At 34.9% G+C, this 15,454-nt stretch overlaps 3 protein-coding genes and 1 non-coding gene across 5 annotated transcripts; all 4 read left to right on the forward strand.

Annotated features, from left to right (window-relative positions):
• Positions 1-1,131: 1,131 nt before the first annotated feature.
• LOC109187891 (protein trichome birefringence-like 41) lies at positions 1,132-5,997 on the forward strand. The gene is made up of 5 exons (XM_019338278.1): positions 1,132-1,533; positions 4,082-4,253; positions 4,951-5,126; positions 5,220-5,378; positions 5,507-5,997. The coding sequence occupies exons 1-5, from the start codon at positions 1,259-1,261 to the stop codon at positions 5,799-5,801; spliced, it is 1,077 nt and encodes a 358-aa protein (XP_019193823.1). The 5' UTR covers positions 1,132-1,258; the 3' UTR covers positions 5,802-5,997.
• A 67-nt stretch (positions 5,998-6,064) lies between these two features.
• LOC109187890 (protein trichome birefringence-like 38) lies at positions 6,065-9,158 on the forward strand. 2 transcript variants are annotated; one of them, XM_019338277.1, is made up of 6 exons: positions 6,065-6,184; positions 6,297-6,524; positions 6,783-6,954; positions 7,110-7,285; positions 7,416-7,574; positions 8,699-9,158. In XM_019338277.1, the coding sequence occupies exons 2-6, from the start codon at positions 6,352-6,354 to the stop codon at positions 9,012-9,014; spliced, it is 996 nt and encodes a 331-aa protein (XP_019193822.1). In that variant the 5' UTR covers positions 6,065-6,184; positions 6,297-6,351; the 3' UTR covers positions 9,015-9,158. The 2 variants fall into 2 exon arrangements, with proteins under 2 accessions (XP_019193822.1, XP_019193821.1); XM_019338276.1 differs by lacking the exon at positions 6,065-6,184 and having other exon boundaries at positions 6,200-6,524.
• Positions 9,159-11,319: 2,161 nt separating this feature from the next.
• LOC109187257 (protein trichome birefringence-like 42) lies at positions 11,320-14,349 on the forward strand. The gene is made up of 5 exons (XM_019337423.1): positions 11,320-11,752; positions 12,972-13,137; positions 13,236-13,414; positions 13,492-13,650; positions 13,852-14,349. Exons 1-5 carry the CDS (start codon positions 11,469-11,471, stop codon positions 14,141-14,143), a joined length of 1,080 nt encoding a protein of 359 aa, XP_019192968.1. The 5' UTR covers positions 11,320-11,468; the 3' UTR covers positions 14,144-14,349.
• A 315-nt stretch (positions 14,350-14,664) lies between these two features.
• TRNAK-CUU lies at positions 14,665-14,737 on the forward strand. Its single transcript has one exon. It is a non-coding gene; the product is annotated as a tRNA-Lys (tRNA).
• The last annotated feature ends 717 nt before the right edge of the window (positions 14,738-15,454 follow it).

Consider the following 15,454-nt stretch of genomic DNA (forward strand, 5'->3'; position numbering starts at 1 on the left):
TTTGATAAACAGAGAATGAAGAAAAGGGCTTTTTATTTGCAATTTTATCTGAATTTGTTTTAAGCCTTTTGGAATATTCACTTAGTAATATCTAGTAATGTAAAAGGATATTTGAGATTTTAAAGCATCAAAATGCAGGTTTGAAAAGTGATTGGAGACATGCCTGCTGGCTGCTGCCACATAAATAAGACAATCAATAAATTTCATCTTTAGTTGGACAATATTTATGATCTGAGCACTGTAATATTATTGTTGACAGTACTTATTGAGGTTGAGATCATTGGTTCTGGGATTTCAAAGAATCTGAAAAAGAGGGAAATATTCATCATAATTGAACTGAAAATCCATTATGGCCTGTATAATTAATTGAGCTCATCAATTGCATGCCAGAATTAAATGTAAATTGTGAAATGTATCTTAATAGTTTATACATTTCTCAAAATGTTTGTGCACTAGTATTGACAATAAAACCGATTCTATACTTACTACTAGCAAGTATGGGTGAGTATATTACGGGTTTAACTCAAAATTTAATCGGGTTCGACTTAAAATTTAAAAGTTCGGAACAAGTTTGATAAAATTTGATCAAACCAGAATTCATCTGCGTAGAAAATAGCTTAAACCAATTAGGGTCTCGAGTGAAGAATTTTTATTTCAAATTAGACATAAGATCCGAACTTAATATTCAAAGTATAAATTGTCAATATCAACTTCTATTCTTCTAATATTCCGTACTTGACAACTAATTGTTTATTAAATGACATAAAAAGTACGTGACTAGTAAACTTTTTCGGCCTAGTAAAATTTTAAGTTTAGTAACTGAAATCCTATTTAGGACCAAAAATTTTTCAAGTAAACTAATTATGATTGGATCAAATTTCACCCTGACACGTGCCCAACTTACTAGTAGGAATCAAACTTGTCACCTTGTAATTTTTTGTGAAGCAAAACTTTGACTCTTCTTGGAATTATGTATCAATAAATTGAGTTGTGTGGATGACACATTATGCTTATTATTACTTAGTCAGAAGCCGAAAAAAAAAAAAAAACATTATATCCACTCACACCCAGGCTACCTAGCCCAATTTGTTCTGTCCTGATACTGTCACTATATATATATATACATGTCAACAGACACACAACAAGTAGAAGAAGAGCTAGCAGAGAGAGAGAGGGGTGTACTAGCTCCACCACCACCAACCTTCCTCTTTCTCTCTCTAAAACTTGTTGTCTCCACTACTCTTCCATCTCTAGGAAGATGGCTGTATGTATAGGCTGCAGTAGTTTCTCTGTGGTGCTGATACTACTGCTCACCATTCTTCTTCTTCACAAAGCACATGCAAATGGAGTCCAGCAGCAGCAGCCCTTCTGCAATTATTTTGAAGGGAGTTGGGTTGAAGATGAAACTTACCCTCTTTACGACTCTTCCATGTGTCCCTTCATAGAACATGAATTCAACTGCCTCAGAAATGGTCGCCCTGACCGCTCTTATCTTCACTATAGATGGCAACCCCTTGGCTGCATTCTAACCAGGTATATATCATATGGATCCTCATACCTGCAACTTCTTTTCTCCTCTTTTTTTAATTTTTTCCTTAACAATATAAACATATGATTATGAATAAAAGGTCACAAATTCGATTCTTGCTTTAACATCGTAAAACAATATAATAATCATAGTAACAACAACATCAATGTCACTATGAACTGTGATGGATCTAAAGTGAGATAAAAGTTGATGGGCAACAGCCATAAAGTGACTAGCAATGTTCTTTCTTTTTGTGATTAGTGCATTGATTATAGTGCCTAGCCTATTGTTCCTTTCAAGTTTCAACCCCAAAAAGTGAAATACCCATTGTTGTTTCCAATAGTCAATCCTATTGGAGTTGTATTGGGTAAACTCTGCTTTGTATAAATCAATCTAATTTATGTATTGTTGACCAGTTTAAATCAAGAAAGTCTATAATAACTCTTGCACTTTTGTTAAGAATTAAATTTATATTTTCATGATTATCAAGTCAACAATATGATCAATTTGATTGGATTTCTCGTCTCCTTATAAGAAAGGGTTCTTTTGTTAGATTATACAATTGATTAACAAGGTCTATATAATAATGTTAATTACCAATATTTTCAAAGTATTTTATGATTGGAGATCTTGAAATTCAGACATAGATTCTCAGTGCTATCTCCCTATGTCCATGTGAACCGGAGATTACTATGCTAATTTCTGTCTGTCGTCGTCACGGGTGTCTCGTACTCGTAGGTTGTCCTTTATTACTCCTTATTTATCATTATAAATATAAATTATAAATTAGGTAAAATAATATTTTATTTTTACAAGGTACGTTTGGAAGTGTATACAAGTAATACAACAATAAAAAACGTGACGCACTTTCTCAGTTGTAATTACAATTTACAATATAAGTTTAGTTTTTCAATTATAGATTTATTTCTTTAAGTCGTTAGTGAAATAACAAAATTTTGACAATTTTTATCAGTTACATTAATTTTTTTTTATTAAAAACCCTTAAATACTAAATTTGTTAATGATAAACTCATTTTTGATGGGGAAGTTACAACTTTTTTGAAAAGCTCTTTTTGTAAATATAAAGTTATATTAACATGTCTAACTAATTTTTAACTAGTTATCATATCATATGTGTCGTGTAGACTTGAAACTGGTTAACTAAATGTATATATCGTGTCAACCCGTTTAAAAATCGCATTTGTGTTCATATTCATGTTTAGAACTCTAATTTATTAACCTAACAAATTGGGTCTATATTTAGCCCTATTGTATTTGTATCGTTATCGTGTCAACCCGAATACACAAATGGATAGGTGTAGGTTAGAGTATTACTTTTTAAAGGGAAAATTGTAAAAAATGCCCCTCTATAATATGCCAATTATCAATGTCACCCCTGAATTATGAGTGGTGTAAATGTTGTCCCTCAATTATCAAAACGGTGCACATATAGCCCCTCCCGTAACGGACATGTGGTTTCCCGTTAGTGTACGACACCGTTAAGTCAGAGTAAATATGTAATTTAGTTATTTTTTCCCTCCCTCGATTCGAAGTACCAGCGATGGACAGCGGTGGAGAACCACAGGTTCGTTACGGGAGGGGCTATATGTCCACCATTTTGATAATTGAGGGGCAACATTTACACCACTCATAATTTAGGGGTGACATTGATAATTCGCATATTATAGATGGACATTTTTTACAATTTTCCCTTTTTTAAAAAAAGTTTCTGTACTAATTTTTTTTTTATTGATTGTTAGATTGTGAGATGAGTTTTTATATTTATTAATTATTTAATAGAATAATCCAGAAATTAATGTGACATTCAAGAAAAAGTTGATCTAATCTAGTTATGATGAATTGCGACTTGCGACCTTATCTTGAAGAAGGTAAGGTAGTTCTAAAATTGACAAATTTTTCAATTGCACGCCACTTGTTTGCTATTTTGTCTGTGTATCAAAAAGCATCAGTTGCGTGCCTTGACTGCCCAAAATCCAATAGTTGTATTAATGTACTTTTAAATTTTTCATCTTTTAAAACTTTTATTTTATTTTATGATGTGATAAATGATAGGATACTTTTATCATGTGAATCTTTGAAAAATGTCTACATTAAGCATTTGAGAGAAAGAGTAGGAGATGAGAGTAGGAAATAAGAGTTCATATAGAGAGTGTTTGGTAAATAACTGTTAGCTGATAGATGTTAATTTATTGGGTTAGTGAGTTTGACTAATTGATAGCATTAGCGGATTTTAGAAAAATATTTGATAAATTAGATATTAAGTTATAGCTGATTACATATAAAATAACTTTTTCAAAAAGCTGATCGAAAAATAAGAATTTTTTTGAATTGTAGCATTTTAAAACAATAAACTGTTACAAAAAATTAATTAACCAAACACTCATATTAATTTTTTAATCAAGTCAAATAAGCTAAAATTAACTGATAAACTAATTATATTACAACCATAATATTTTAGGATAATTGATTGATAAACTAATTATGTTACAACCATAATATTTTGGGACAATTGATTGAGCCTTATTGTTGCAGATTTGATGGGCGGGCCTTCCTGCAGAAATTGAAAGGGAAAAGCATAATGTTTGTGGGCGATTCGTTGAGCCGAAACCAATGGCAGTCACTCACCTGCCTTCTCTACACTTCAACGCCTGCCACCAATTACAATCAAACCAGGGTTGGTGACGTCTCCATTTTCACCTTCACGGTAACCTCAGTCCCCCCTTCAATGTCAATTTAAAGCCATTTATTGTGATACTTTATTGCCATTCAACTCGGTGTGACAATAAGCCATCTTCGAATCGTGACAATTTAGCTGTAGTTAATGGTCTAACCTCATCAAAGTGGTCCTCACCTCTTCTAGATTGGATCAAGATCACTTGTATGATAGAGAATGGGAATGATACATAAGTTAGCTTAGCTGGTAAATTAAATGAATTTTGCTTGTACGGGCAGCTCAGTTAGTTCCTGTGTGATAGATTGTGGACAAAGACACAGGATCTCGAACCCTGACAGTTGCAATGTGAGAGTTACACCAAATGTTGTGAGTTTCTTGGCAGACAGGCAGGCAGACACTGATCCTCCCACCTAATGGGCCTCTTAGTCACCACCCCTCTACTATCCTGTCGAACTGGAGTGTGGGGTCCTTGAAGGAGAGGGAATTTCGCTTTTTGTGAGCAAGGGAATGGGAAAGAAATGTTGATCAACATTTAAGATTTTTGGGTTGAACTATGAAAGTTTCTACTAAGGCATATGCAAATGCATTAGCTCTGCTCAACATAGCATGAACTCATTTTCTGGTCCAATTATAAGTAATGAATGCATAACCTCAAATCTTTAAGTATAGAGGCAAGAGAGTTCCAACGTTAAACTTAAAAATGTTGGTCCTTATTAATGCTTTGCAGGACTATGATGTGAAAGTAATGCTGGACCGCAGTGTGTATTTGGTGGATGTTGTTAGGGAAGAGAAGGGGAGAATCTTAAAACTAGACTCCATTGAAGGAGGGAAGCTATGGAATGGAATAGATATGCTAATCTTCAACACATGGCATTGGTGGAACCGCAGAGGAGTCACCCAACCGTTAGTCCAAAAACCATTTTTCCACCTTCAAAACACGACATTTTGAGTATATTTCAGATGCTTAGTTAGTTACCATGTTTTGCTGTTTTGCAGATGGGATTACATCAAAATCGGAGACCAATACTATAAAGACATGGATCGTGTGGTTGCTTTCGAGAGGGCACTACTTACATGGGCTAGTTGGGTGGACGCCAATATTGATCCTTCCAAAACAATGGTTTTCTTCCAAGGCATTTCCCCGTCACATTACAAGTAAGTATGTCATTTGAATCAAATGATGTGTTTTGTATTCCTGTTTTAACTAAAAGTTTAAACTGATGGTGAAACTATACATTTATAAGCATTGAGGGTTCACATTAGTGTATTGTTTCGTTGGGCAGTGGCACGGATTGGAACGAACCGGGGGTTAAAAATTGCTTAGGACAGAAGCTGCCGTTGAGTGGCTCAACATATCCCGGAGGTTTGCCCCCTGCATTGACCGTGCTGAAGAGAGTACTGAGAACAATAGAGAAGCCTGTTACATTGCTTGATGTCACAAACCTGTCGTTATTGCGAAAAGACGGGCACCCTTCGATGTATGGGCTCGGGGGAAGAACAGGAATGGATTGCAGCCATTGGTGTCTAGCTGGAGTTCCTGATACTTGGAATGAAATACTCTACAACATTATTCTTTAAATGATTTTATACCGAGAAGTGAGAACTACTATATTAATTCTTACATTTTCTTGATTCTACTTTGTAATATTACTAGAACAGATGAAAATTGGTCAGCCCCTAATGGCAACATTGACAAATTGTATTTCAGATTCTGGGCAAATGAAAAGACAGCAAATGGTTACAGAGTTTAACCTGGAAAACAAGATTTAAAATTTCTCAGTTTTTCTTTCTTTGGTAATAATGTAAAAGCTTTCTACACACTGAAACAGTGAATAGGATGAAGGGATATCTTTACTTGAAAGGATGAAAAATGGGAAATAGCAATCATGGACAAGCAATGATAAGAAATTGCTTCTACACAAAGACGACTACACTGCAGTATATATATTCCCTTCAGACAGGTTGTTTTGAGAATAGTACTAAGTAAACTTTTGTTTTTACAAAGATGGAAGTTTGGAACAAGCTAGCTTACATTGCTGTTCTGTTTATGATGTCTTTTCGCCCGTCCTCCAGTGACATAGCAGTCCTACAGCATCATCCCAACGATGTCGTTGAATCACAGCACGCGATGAGCAGCTGTAATCTGTTCCAAGGAAGTTGGATCTACGACGAATCATACCCCATATACAACTCATCTGTTTGTTCATTTATCGATAAAGAATTCGACTGCCAGGGAAATGGGAGGCCTGATAAGCTCTATCTCAAGTACAGATGGAAGCCTTCTGCATGTGAAATGCCCAAGTATGTATACTAATTTTCTTGAACTAATATATGACGAACATTGAATTGAAGCATGTGCTCCATCTCAACTAAAAGCCTAAGCTGATAGTTGGCATGCTCACACGCCCCCTCATGTGTGCCATGACCTTTGGCATGGCTCTGATACCAAATTGAAGCATGTGCTCCATTTCAACTAAAAACCTAAGCTGATAGTTGGATTGCACATTAATGGTTACATGCTCATACATTGAACCTAGCTTTTAACTTGGATTTTTGTAGATTTGATGCTAGGGATCTTCTGAGGAGGCTGAAAGGGAAGAAGTTAATGTTTGTTGGGGATTCGTTAAGCCTCAACCAGTGGCAGTCCTTAACATGCATGTTGCATGCAGCACTGCCCCAATCAAACTTGACAATCCAAAGAAAAGGAGCCTTCCCCACATTTAATTTCCCAGTAAGCCTCTTTAATTTCAGTCATTTTGACTTACAATAAGTTATAATTTTGTATAGATATGAAATAGACAACTATTTTGTGTAAGCTCAAAGAAGGCATTATATATATTTGCAGAAATTGTTGATTAAGAGTACACTAATTTGGAATGGGTGCAGGAGTTTAATGTTTCTCTGATGTTATGTCGGACTCCATTTCTGGTTGATTTGGTGACAGAGAAGATAGGAAGAGTGCTAAAGCTTGATTCAATCCAAAATGGCAACTCCTGGAAAGGATATGATATGCTCATCTTCAATACATGGCATTGGTGGCTTCATAAGGGAAGCAGCCAACCGTAAGTATTATTGTATTATTATCCCATGAGGAATAAGATATATATATAGTGAGTGATCTGAGGAAGATGATAGATTATGCATGAAGCAAGCATTTATATATGTGTTTTGCACTTTAAATTATATTGGTAGATGGGATTACATCCAGAAAGGTGATCAAGTGTACAAAGACATGGATCGTATGGTTGCGTTTGAAGAGGGACTGAAAACATGGTCAAAGTGGGTAGATTCCAACGTTGATCCTTCCAAGACCAAAGTGTTTTTCCAAGGCATCTCTCCAACTCATTATAGGTAAACTTGAGTTTTTTACCAATTAAGCGGTCCTCAACCCAGTTAATTTTGAATTTTCAAGATAATGTGAAAATTAAAAAAGCATTGTTTCTTTTATTTTAAATTCACTATGGCTAGCAAACTTGCTACTTTTGGCAGCAAAAACCGTCGTGCCATGTACTTTTTTTATTAGTTATTTTATTATTATATTTATAATATAATAATATAATATAATATGAAAGTAGACCACTTTTGAAATTGAGAGAAAATTGCGAGGTTGAGAAAATAGTGGAAAAATTGTAAATTTGATAATGTGGAAGAAAGACCCATTTTTAAAGTGAGAGAGTATTGCAGGGATAATGATAGCCTTATTATGTCCTGAAGACCTAGCTAGTTCACAAAGTTTGTAAGGTTTTTTGTCAATTGGGAAAGATGGCGGAGAAAAATGAGGGGAAAAAAAACCTAAAGAAAACTGAAATTAAAATAAATAAAAGCATTAAACGCACCCAACTAGCACATGTATTGCACCGTTGCACGTGCTTGTTGGGCACAGCTAGTACGCAAGACACGCACTAGTTTTTTTTTTTTTTTAATTTTAAATTGTGTGGTGCCCACAAATAACAAATTCAATTTCTTCTCTCTCCCCCACCCCACACAAATGTTAGAAAAAATTCCACCAAAATTAATTGTTTGTGGTGCTCAATTTATTATAATTTGATACATTTTCATTTTTAATATATTACAAATTCATTTTTTGGACGAGGGTCTATCTTGCAAGATAGAGCCCAAGATCCACAATATAATTTTTCGTTTTATTTCTATTGAAATGGGTTGAATCGAAGTGAGCCAGAAAAAAATAGAGTATATTTTGAATCTTGAACAAAAATAGGCAAAACTAGTTTGAGAAATGAGTTTAAGTCAAAATATGTCTTAAAATGTACAAATCATTTCCAAATGTACACATACTTCACTCATACGCATTTCCCAAACCTCTATTTTTATGCAGATTCAAAACATGTCTATTTTTTACCCGACCCACTCCATTTGTGCCCATTCAATCATATCAAAAACTCGATAAAGTTTTAAGTCCCCATTTCCTATATCAATTATGGTAAACTAGTGATTTATATTACCTTTGGTTGTAGAGGTGAGGAATGGAATGCAAGTAAGGGAATGAGTTGCAAAGGAGAAACCCAACCACTAGCAGGGTCAACCTATCCTGGAGGTCCACATCCTGCAACAGCAGTGGTGAAGGAAGTGTTGAGTAACATGTCAAAGCCAGTAACACTGTTAGATATAACCACACTTTCTCAGCTAAGAAAAGATAGCCATCCATCTCTATATGGTGATGATGCCACCGGAAATGATTGTAGCCATTGGTGTCTTGCTGGTGTACCTGATACCTGGAATCACCTCTTGTATGCGATTCTGGTCTCTCAAGGAAAATCAAAGCCAATGTAATATATTTATACAAAAGAGAGAGAGAGAGACAAAAATGTTTGTATTTTTGCCTCTACTAAACTTGTAGATAATGAAATGTTGTCCATATAATTATTTATGAAAGATTCCCACCAAGGAATAAAATGATGTAATTGTATTTTATTATTGTTGGCCATACAACTAATATAAATTTATAGAATTAAAATCGAACCCAAATCGAACTCGTGATTAGAATGCCACCATCTACAAGAATACTTTTTGTCAAATTTGGAACAGAATCAATAATCAAGAAAGCATTTAGGTCAAATTGGAAGTCGATGATGAAAATTGGTAAAGATCAATAGTTAATAGACCATTTATGGTCTAATTGAAAGTCGAATGATAAAAATTAATAAATATCAATAGTCGAGGGACTATTCCAGGAATTAACTATATATAATATCAATGTTGCAAAAATCGCACTTAGGCGCTGATTAGTCACTATGCGGTGGACGGTCGCCTAGAATCTCGGCGAAATTGCCGTTCTAGGCGGCCCGCCTAAGTGGGCGTCTAAGCTACTGGTTAACAATTTTTTCAGTATAAAAAAAAAAAAAAAAAAAAAAAAAAAAAAAAAAAAAAAGGCCTACGCCTAGCGATTTTTCATGTATTTCTCTATCCACGGGAGGAATGGCGGACCTACAATTGCCCCCATTGACCCCTCCCTAATTTAAGCCTTTTATAAAATATAAATAAAGGATTTGCTGAAGGTTTTACTATTTTAGTAGCTTAGTTGGTAGAGACCTTTGGTTGTTTATGGTAGGCCATGGGTTCAATTCCTACTACTAGTGTTTTTTAGTTTGTTTGTTTTGTTTTGTTTTTTTTTTTTTTTAAAATTATTTTAGTCATTCCAATCTTATATTATTTTTAGTTTTTTTTTATTTATTTATTTTATTTTAACCTTTCCAATCCTTCAATAAATTAAATATTTTTTAAGTCTACTTTTTTTTGTGAATCATTTAGTTAATGTAGTCTGCAAGTTTATATTATACTTCATTGTATTCGAATTAATTCAGAAAAATTAAAAATTAATATAACTAAAAGAAAATTAAAATTAAAGTATTTAGGAATATACTATCTTTTCTATTCAAACTATTTTATCTAATTAATTATCAATTATGTTTCATATATTTTATAGCATTTCAAAGTGTTTTAAAATTTAACCTTACCCAAGTATAGTTTTGGTTCCGCCCTTAATTATCCTGTCGTCTATCATAAATATTATTGTATTATAATTTATAATGTATTTGAATCATATTATAGATGTTTAATATTTTTTCATTGACAATTCTAAAGTCGTAGCGAATTCTTCAGATACAATTGTGGAAGATGTAATTTTTTCTTAGAAGTGAGATCTAGAGTTAAGCATGCCCCCACCCACATTATTTTCTGGGTCCGCCACTGCACAAGAGTTGGCCTAAAGAGAATCATCACTTGTGAAAATCGAACTCGATTTATCTAAAAATTTTATAAAGAGAGCTTATTTGTCACTTTAACCCTATTGGGTTATTTTATATTTTTATTTGATACAAAAGGAACTGTCGTGCAGGACTTCGATAGCGGTGGAAGCATAAATGAACAGTCCCACTAAATAAATATTTACTCCTTAACTAAAATAGAGATTTGCGACATCAACTAGCATGTGCCGATTGCCAGAGCAAAAGCATCTTCCACAAGAAAAATTAAATTCTCAACCAAAATAAATACAAAAGTTAATGCTAATTGTATCAAATCTGTGTCAGCAACTTAATAATCTGTAATAATATTTATCAATTTATAATAATCTTCATTATAAATTATATTATTCCTTAAAAGATTTTATGAACACATTTTTTTAAAATAAAATTATCAATCATTGTATTACTAGACTTTGGGTGTCTTTACTTCGCAGCGGTTTGCCGTAACGTGCCAAGTAGGTGGCAAAATTAAACATAGAAGTCAAACACTCTTCTCAAAGTGTATGAACATTGAACTATCTGGGTCTAGATAATCTATTAACTTAATAATTATAAGATTATAAAATTGACTTTTAATAGAATTTTTTAGTTTGAATAAGTTATTTATGAATAATTTAAATTGATTTATCTTTTTAGTTTTTTATTAGCTAAGATCACAAGACCATCATTAATAGTGACTGTGAATTTTCTCGTTCTTTAGAATGACAAAAAAAAAAAAGAAAAAAAAAAGTAGTGTATGTACTATGCAAGAGGTTTGTTAAACTGCTCACTTATCATGAGTTATTACAGATTCATATATATGTTGGCGGCACCGTCTAATCTTGTTTTAGAAGACAAATATTGGTGGAATCATTTCCCAAATCTGCAGCATTAACTCATTGAGCTATAAAAAGCCTTTTTCTGTGCACTTTTTCCCCATTATCATTCTTTTCTGAGCTTTTCTCCTTTTCCATATTTGTCTGGTTAGAGCTCAGAAATCAGAATGGGTGTTTGGAGTCATGATTTAAGGCTCCTTCTCCTTAATGTTCTCCTACTATTTCCGTCACTGTATTTGGTAAATGCAGAAGGCCCGAAAGAGCAGAGAAGTGAATCATCAGAAAGCTGCGATTTTTTTGAAGGGAGCTGGGTTGAAGTTGAAGATGATTCATACCCACTTTATGAAGAGTGCCCATTTATCGACGCAGGGTTGAATTGCCAGAAGAATGGCAGACCCGATAAGCTTTACCTCAAGTATAAATGGCAGCCTACTCACTGTGACCTTCACAGGTATATATGCTCACACTCATCCTTATTCTGCTTACAGATTTATGCTATCTTAGCTTAGCTTTTCGGAATTTGTTTATTTTTTTTTTGGTTATGTCGGCCGATGTTAGTCCAGATAACATTGAACTACATGGTAGAGCAGATGAGGACAATTATCTTGATTTTCTTGATGAGCTTCTGCTTTCAATCCATTTTCATGGGTTTGCCCAAATTTCTGTGTGGTTTTGGAACTTGATAGAATATACCCATAAATTAAACCGGATTATTATGGGGGTGTTTGGCGGATAACTATTAGCTGATTGGGTTAGTAAATTTGATTAGTTGATAATATTGGCTGATTGTAGAATGATGTCTGGTGAATTAGTTGTTAGCTGATAGCTGATTATATGCAAAATGACTTTTTAAAAAAGCTTATGAGTAGCTTTTTGAATTTTAGCCTTTTAGAGCAATAAGTTGTTACAAAAAGTTAATTAACCAAACACTTATATTGGTTGTTTAATCAAGTCAAACAACTAAATAGTGGTCAAACAAGCCAAAATTGGTTGATATACCAAACATGGCCTATATATTTTTTGGGTGACGAACAACTCACAGCCACTACTCAAGCTTGAGGGTGTGAACGGTGTAAACATCGCCTTGTGATTCAAGTTGACAAAGGACATGGGGAGGTAAAGCAAACAAGTTGTGACCGGTTCAAACCAAGAAGGTCAGTAGACAGCTCCTATTATAACCTTGTGTACAAACTCAACAGTGACCAACTTGGTTGGATTGTCCCGATTATTATATCTTTTTACCAAATTTCTTAGTGGGAAGTGATGAATGAACTGTTCTTGTTTAGTGGGTGGAGTGGGTTAGACTTTTTTGCACCTGTTAATGGGAAGTGGAACAGGTGAAATCCTAGCTAGTTTCCATTCAAGATTCATGAATTGTGACCGGTGAGGGCACATTATCTTGTGCTTATATAATGATTGTGAAGGGAGTGAAGGTCAACCTTTCACATTGGATAGCTACCATTGTATAATGATGGACACTGAAATACAGGCTAGATCCCACAAGGTATCTGCTTGTCATCATGTTATCTAAGAATCTTATGTAGGATGTGAGTGCTGTCCCACCACTGATTAAGAATCTCTAGTAACTTCTTCTTATGTAAACTTTTTTGGGTATATTATCCTTCCATAGTTAACTTATATTCCTAATTTGATGAGTACTTGTGGTGTAGGTTTGATGGGGAAGCATTCCTGCAAAGGTTTAGAGGGAAGAAGATTATGTTTGTGGGAGACTCGCTTAGCAATAACCAGTGGCAATCACTGGGATGCATGCTTTATGCTGCAAATTCGAATTGCACCTTAGTCAGAAAGGGGAATCGTTCCATTCTTTCATTCCCCGTAAGATGGAAATCTGAATCAATTAACAAATTTGCTTTCTTATGTGCTTAAACTGTCATATCTATACTGATGACTTGTTTCTTCCTTCACTTTGAAAGGACTATGAACTGGATGTTACATTCTTGAAAAATGGATTCCTGGTGGACTTAGTCCACGAGGAATCGGGGGGCCGAGTTCTTAAGCTAGATTCCCTCAGTAGGAGCAAGCAATGGGAAGATGTTGATATGTTGATCTTCAATAGCTATCATTGGTGGATGCATACTGGAAATTTGCAAACGTAAATTTCATCTTCTTAGCGCTTTACTTGATAGAAACCGCGATTAGATGTTGAATGTCTATATATGATTGTTTCAGATGGGACTACTTTCAAGTTGGGGAAAAGCTCTACAAGGAAATGGATCGTATGGATGCCTACAAGATAGCTTTGACAACTTGGGCTAATTGGGTCGATTCCAACATTGATCCCAACAAAACTAAAGTGTTCTTTCAAGGAATTTCTGCTGTTCATTATCAGTAAGCTCTTATACTATACATGAACCAATACCTCAAGAATTAACCATGATTTAGGTGACGAGGGAAACCCACAGACCAAAAGGAGGTAAACCAGCCTAGGTTACTCTTAGCTGACCGGCTCAAACCAAGAAAGCCAATAGGCCACTTCGACTAACTTATGAGTCATTTTCCTGATCGAATATTTCATTTGGTGTTTTTCAGTGGCAACGAATGGAACGAACCAGCAGTACAAGACTGCAGGCATCAAACGAAGCCAATAGAGGGATCGAGTTTCCCAGGCGAGAGATACCCGGGAGAAGCGGTGGTGAAGGGCGTGTTGGGAAACATGACAAACAGTGTATACTTGCTCGATATCGCATTGCTCACTCAACTGAGAAAAGATGGACATCCATCCACATATGCTGGAGGAGTAGTAGACTGCAGTCACTGGTGTGTAGCTGGAGTTCCAGATTCTTGGAACCAAATACTGTACTCAATTTTGATTCAGAACTAGTTTCTGCTTGCATCAAATGGTTGCCACTTGCCAGGGGCCAGGCTAACCATCCAGATAATACAAATAAACAACCAGACTACATTAAAGATTATGAGTCTTTTGACCCATCTTAGTTACATAGATGTGGTTGCAACTGCATACATATATGTATATGCTACTCTGTTATTTGCATCTGTCCTCATAATTCAATCTTTTCAGTTAGTCATATTTTGATCGCAAATTATTCTGTAGACCCAGGTCCACCTTGCAAGGTGAATCCGAGTCTAAATATTTACAATTTACCTTTTATTTGTATACTACTAACATATATGTAATTGATTACCTTGTTTTGTATTTAATAACTTTAATAGTTTCAGGAAGCCCCCAATTACATCAGCATGTCTTTTACATTAGAATTGAAAATTTATGAACGGTAAACATTAACCAACCAAATAGTTTTTAGACAAACTAAAAAACCTTTAAGAATTAATAACATTTCAGACCAACAGTGTAATCTGTAAACTATTATTTATTAAACAAGTGCCCGTTTAGCTCAGTTGGTAGAGCACAAGGCTCTTAACCTTGTGGTCGTGGGTTCGAGCCCCACGGTGGGCGTTTTTTTTTTGGCATTTTTTTGGCAAATTACTATACTGATGGTGGACAATAATGACACCCAAGTGACTTTAGCTGCTGTTTTGCAGGCAAACTTCACTTCACAAACCCAAACCTTTCATGCTGTCAATGGAGAGATGAGTTTTGGGTTCCAAGAGAAGTTTCAGTTTCTGCAGAAAATGAGGATTTAAAAGAGAAGAGAGGATCATTCTATGGTAACAGAAGGATATACAGAGAAGCCCAGTTTGGAATCCTCCTGGATCTCATTCATCGTCATAACCTGATTAACTGGACTGTCCACAAGTTAAGAAAATTAACAAAGTCAAGAGAGAGAATTGAATACATTATTTTGGACTAAAATTGCAAGGTTTCCAGATAAGGAAACCCTTTCAAAAATTCTCTAAGGCTTTAGGGTAAACCTAAGCCATAGAGGGGGTTTGGAAATAGTTTTCAACCAGCAATAGACGCGCCTCGGTTAGAACCTCACTAGCTGCGTCATTGCCCCAAGCGCAAAGATGGTTTTAGACACCTGCTTGCCTCGCCTTTTATTCTGCGCTCATTCCCATCCCACTCCTACATCAGTCGATGTGGTACACAAAAAAAAAAACACAAAAACTTGTGCTCCTGTTTCCTTATAGCTTATATCACCTGCAATTCTGCAAATGCATCAGAATAGGGATCAGTGAATGCTGAATTCAAGACAGAGCTAAATGGTTGTTT

This window comes from Ipomoea nil, unplaced genomic scaffold, assembly GCF_001879475.1.
Source record: "Ipomoea nil cultivar Tokyo-kokei standard unplaced genomic scaffold, Asagao_1.1 scaffold1421, whole genome shotgun sequence".
NCBI lineage: Eukaryota > Viridiplantae > Streptophyta > Magnoliopsida > Solanales > Convolvulaceae > Ipomoea > Ipomoea nil.

Coding starts and splice junctions, on each gene's coding strand:
- LOC109187891 (XM_019338278.1), top strand. CDS start 1,259: ATGGCTGTATGTATAGGCTGCAGTAGTTTCTCTGTGGTGCTGATACTA. Junction 5,127..5,219: donor CGCAGAGGAGTCACCCAACC/GTTAGTCCAAAA, acceptor GCTGTTTTGCAG/ATGGGATTACATCAAAATCG. Junction 5,379..5,506: donor ATTTCCCCGTCACATTACAA/GTAAGTATGTCA, acceptor TTCGTTGGGCAG/TGGCACGGATTGGAACGAAC.
- LOC109187257 (XM_019337423.1), top strand. CDS start 11,469: ATGGGTGTTTGGAGTCATGATTTAAGGCTCCTTCTCCTTAATGTTCTC. Junction 13,415..13,491: donor CATACTGGAAATTTGCAAAC/GTAAATTTCATC, acceptor TGATTGTTTCAG/ATGGGACTACTTTCAAGTTG. Junction 13,651..13,851: donor ATTTCTGCTGTTCATTATCA/GTAAGCTCTTAT, acceptor GGTGTTTTTCAG/TGGCAACGAATGGAACGAAC.
- LOC109187890 (XM_019338276.1), top strand. CDS start 6,229: ATGGAAGTTTGGAACAAGCTAGCTTACATTGCTGTTCTGTTTATGATG. Junction 6,525..6,782: donor TCTGCATGTGAAATGCCCAA/GTATGTATACTA, acceptor GGATTTTTGTAG/ATTTGATGCTAGGGATCTTC. Junction 6,955..7,109: donor TCCCCACATTTAATTTCCCA/GTAAGCCTCTTT, acceptor GAATGGGTGCAG/GAGTTTAATGTTTCTCTGAT.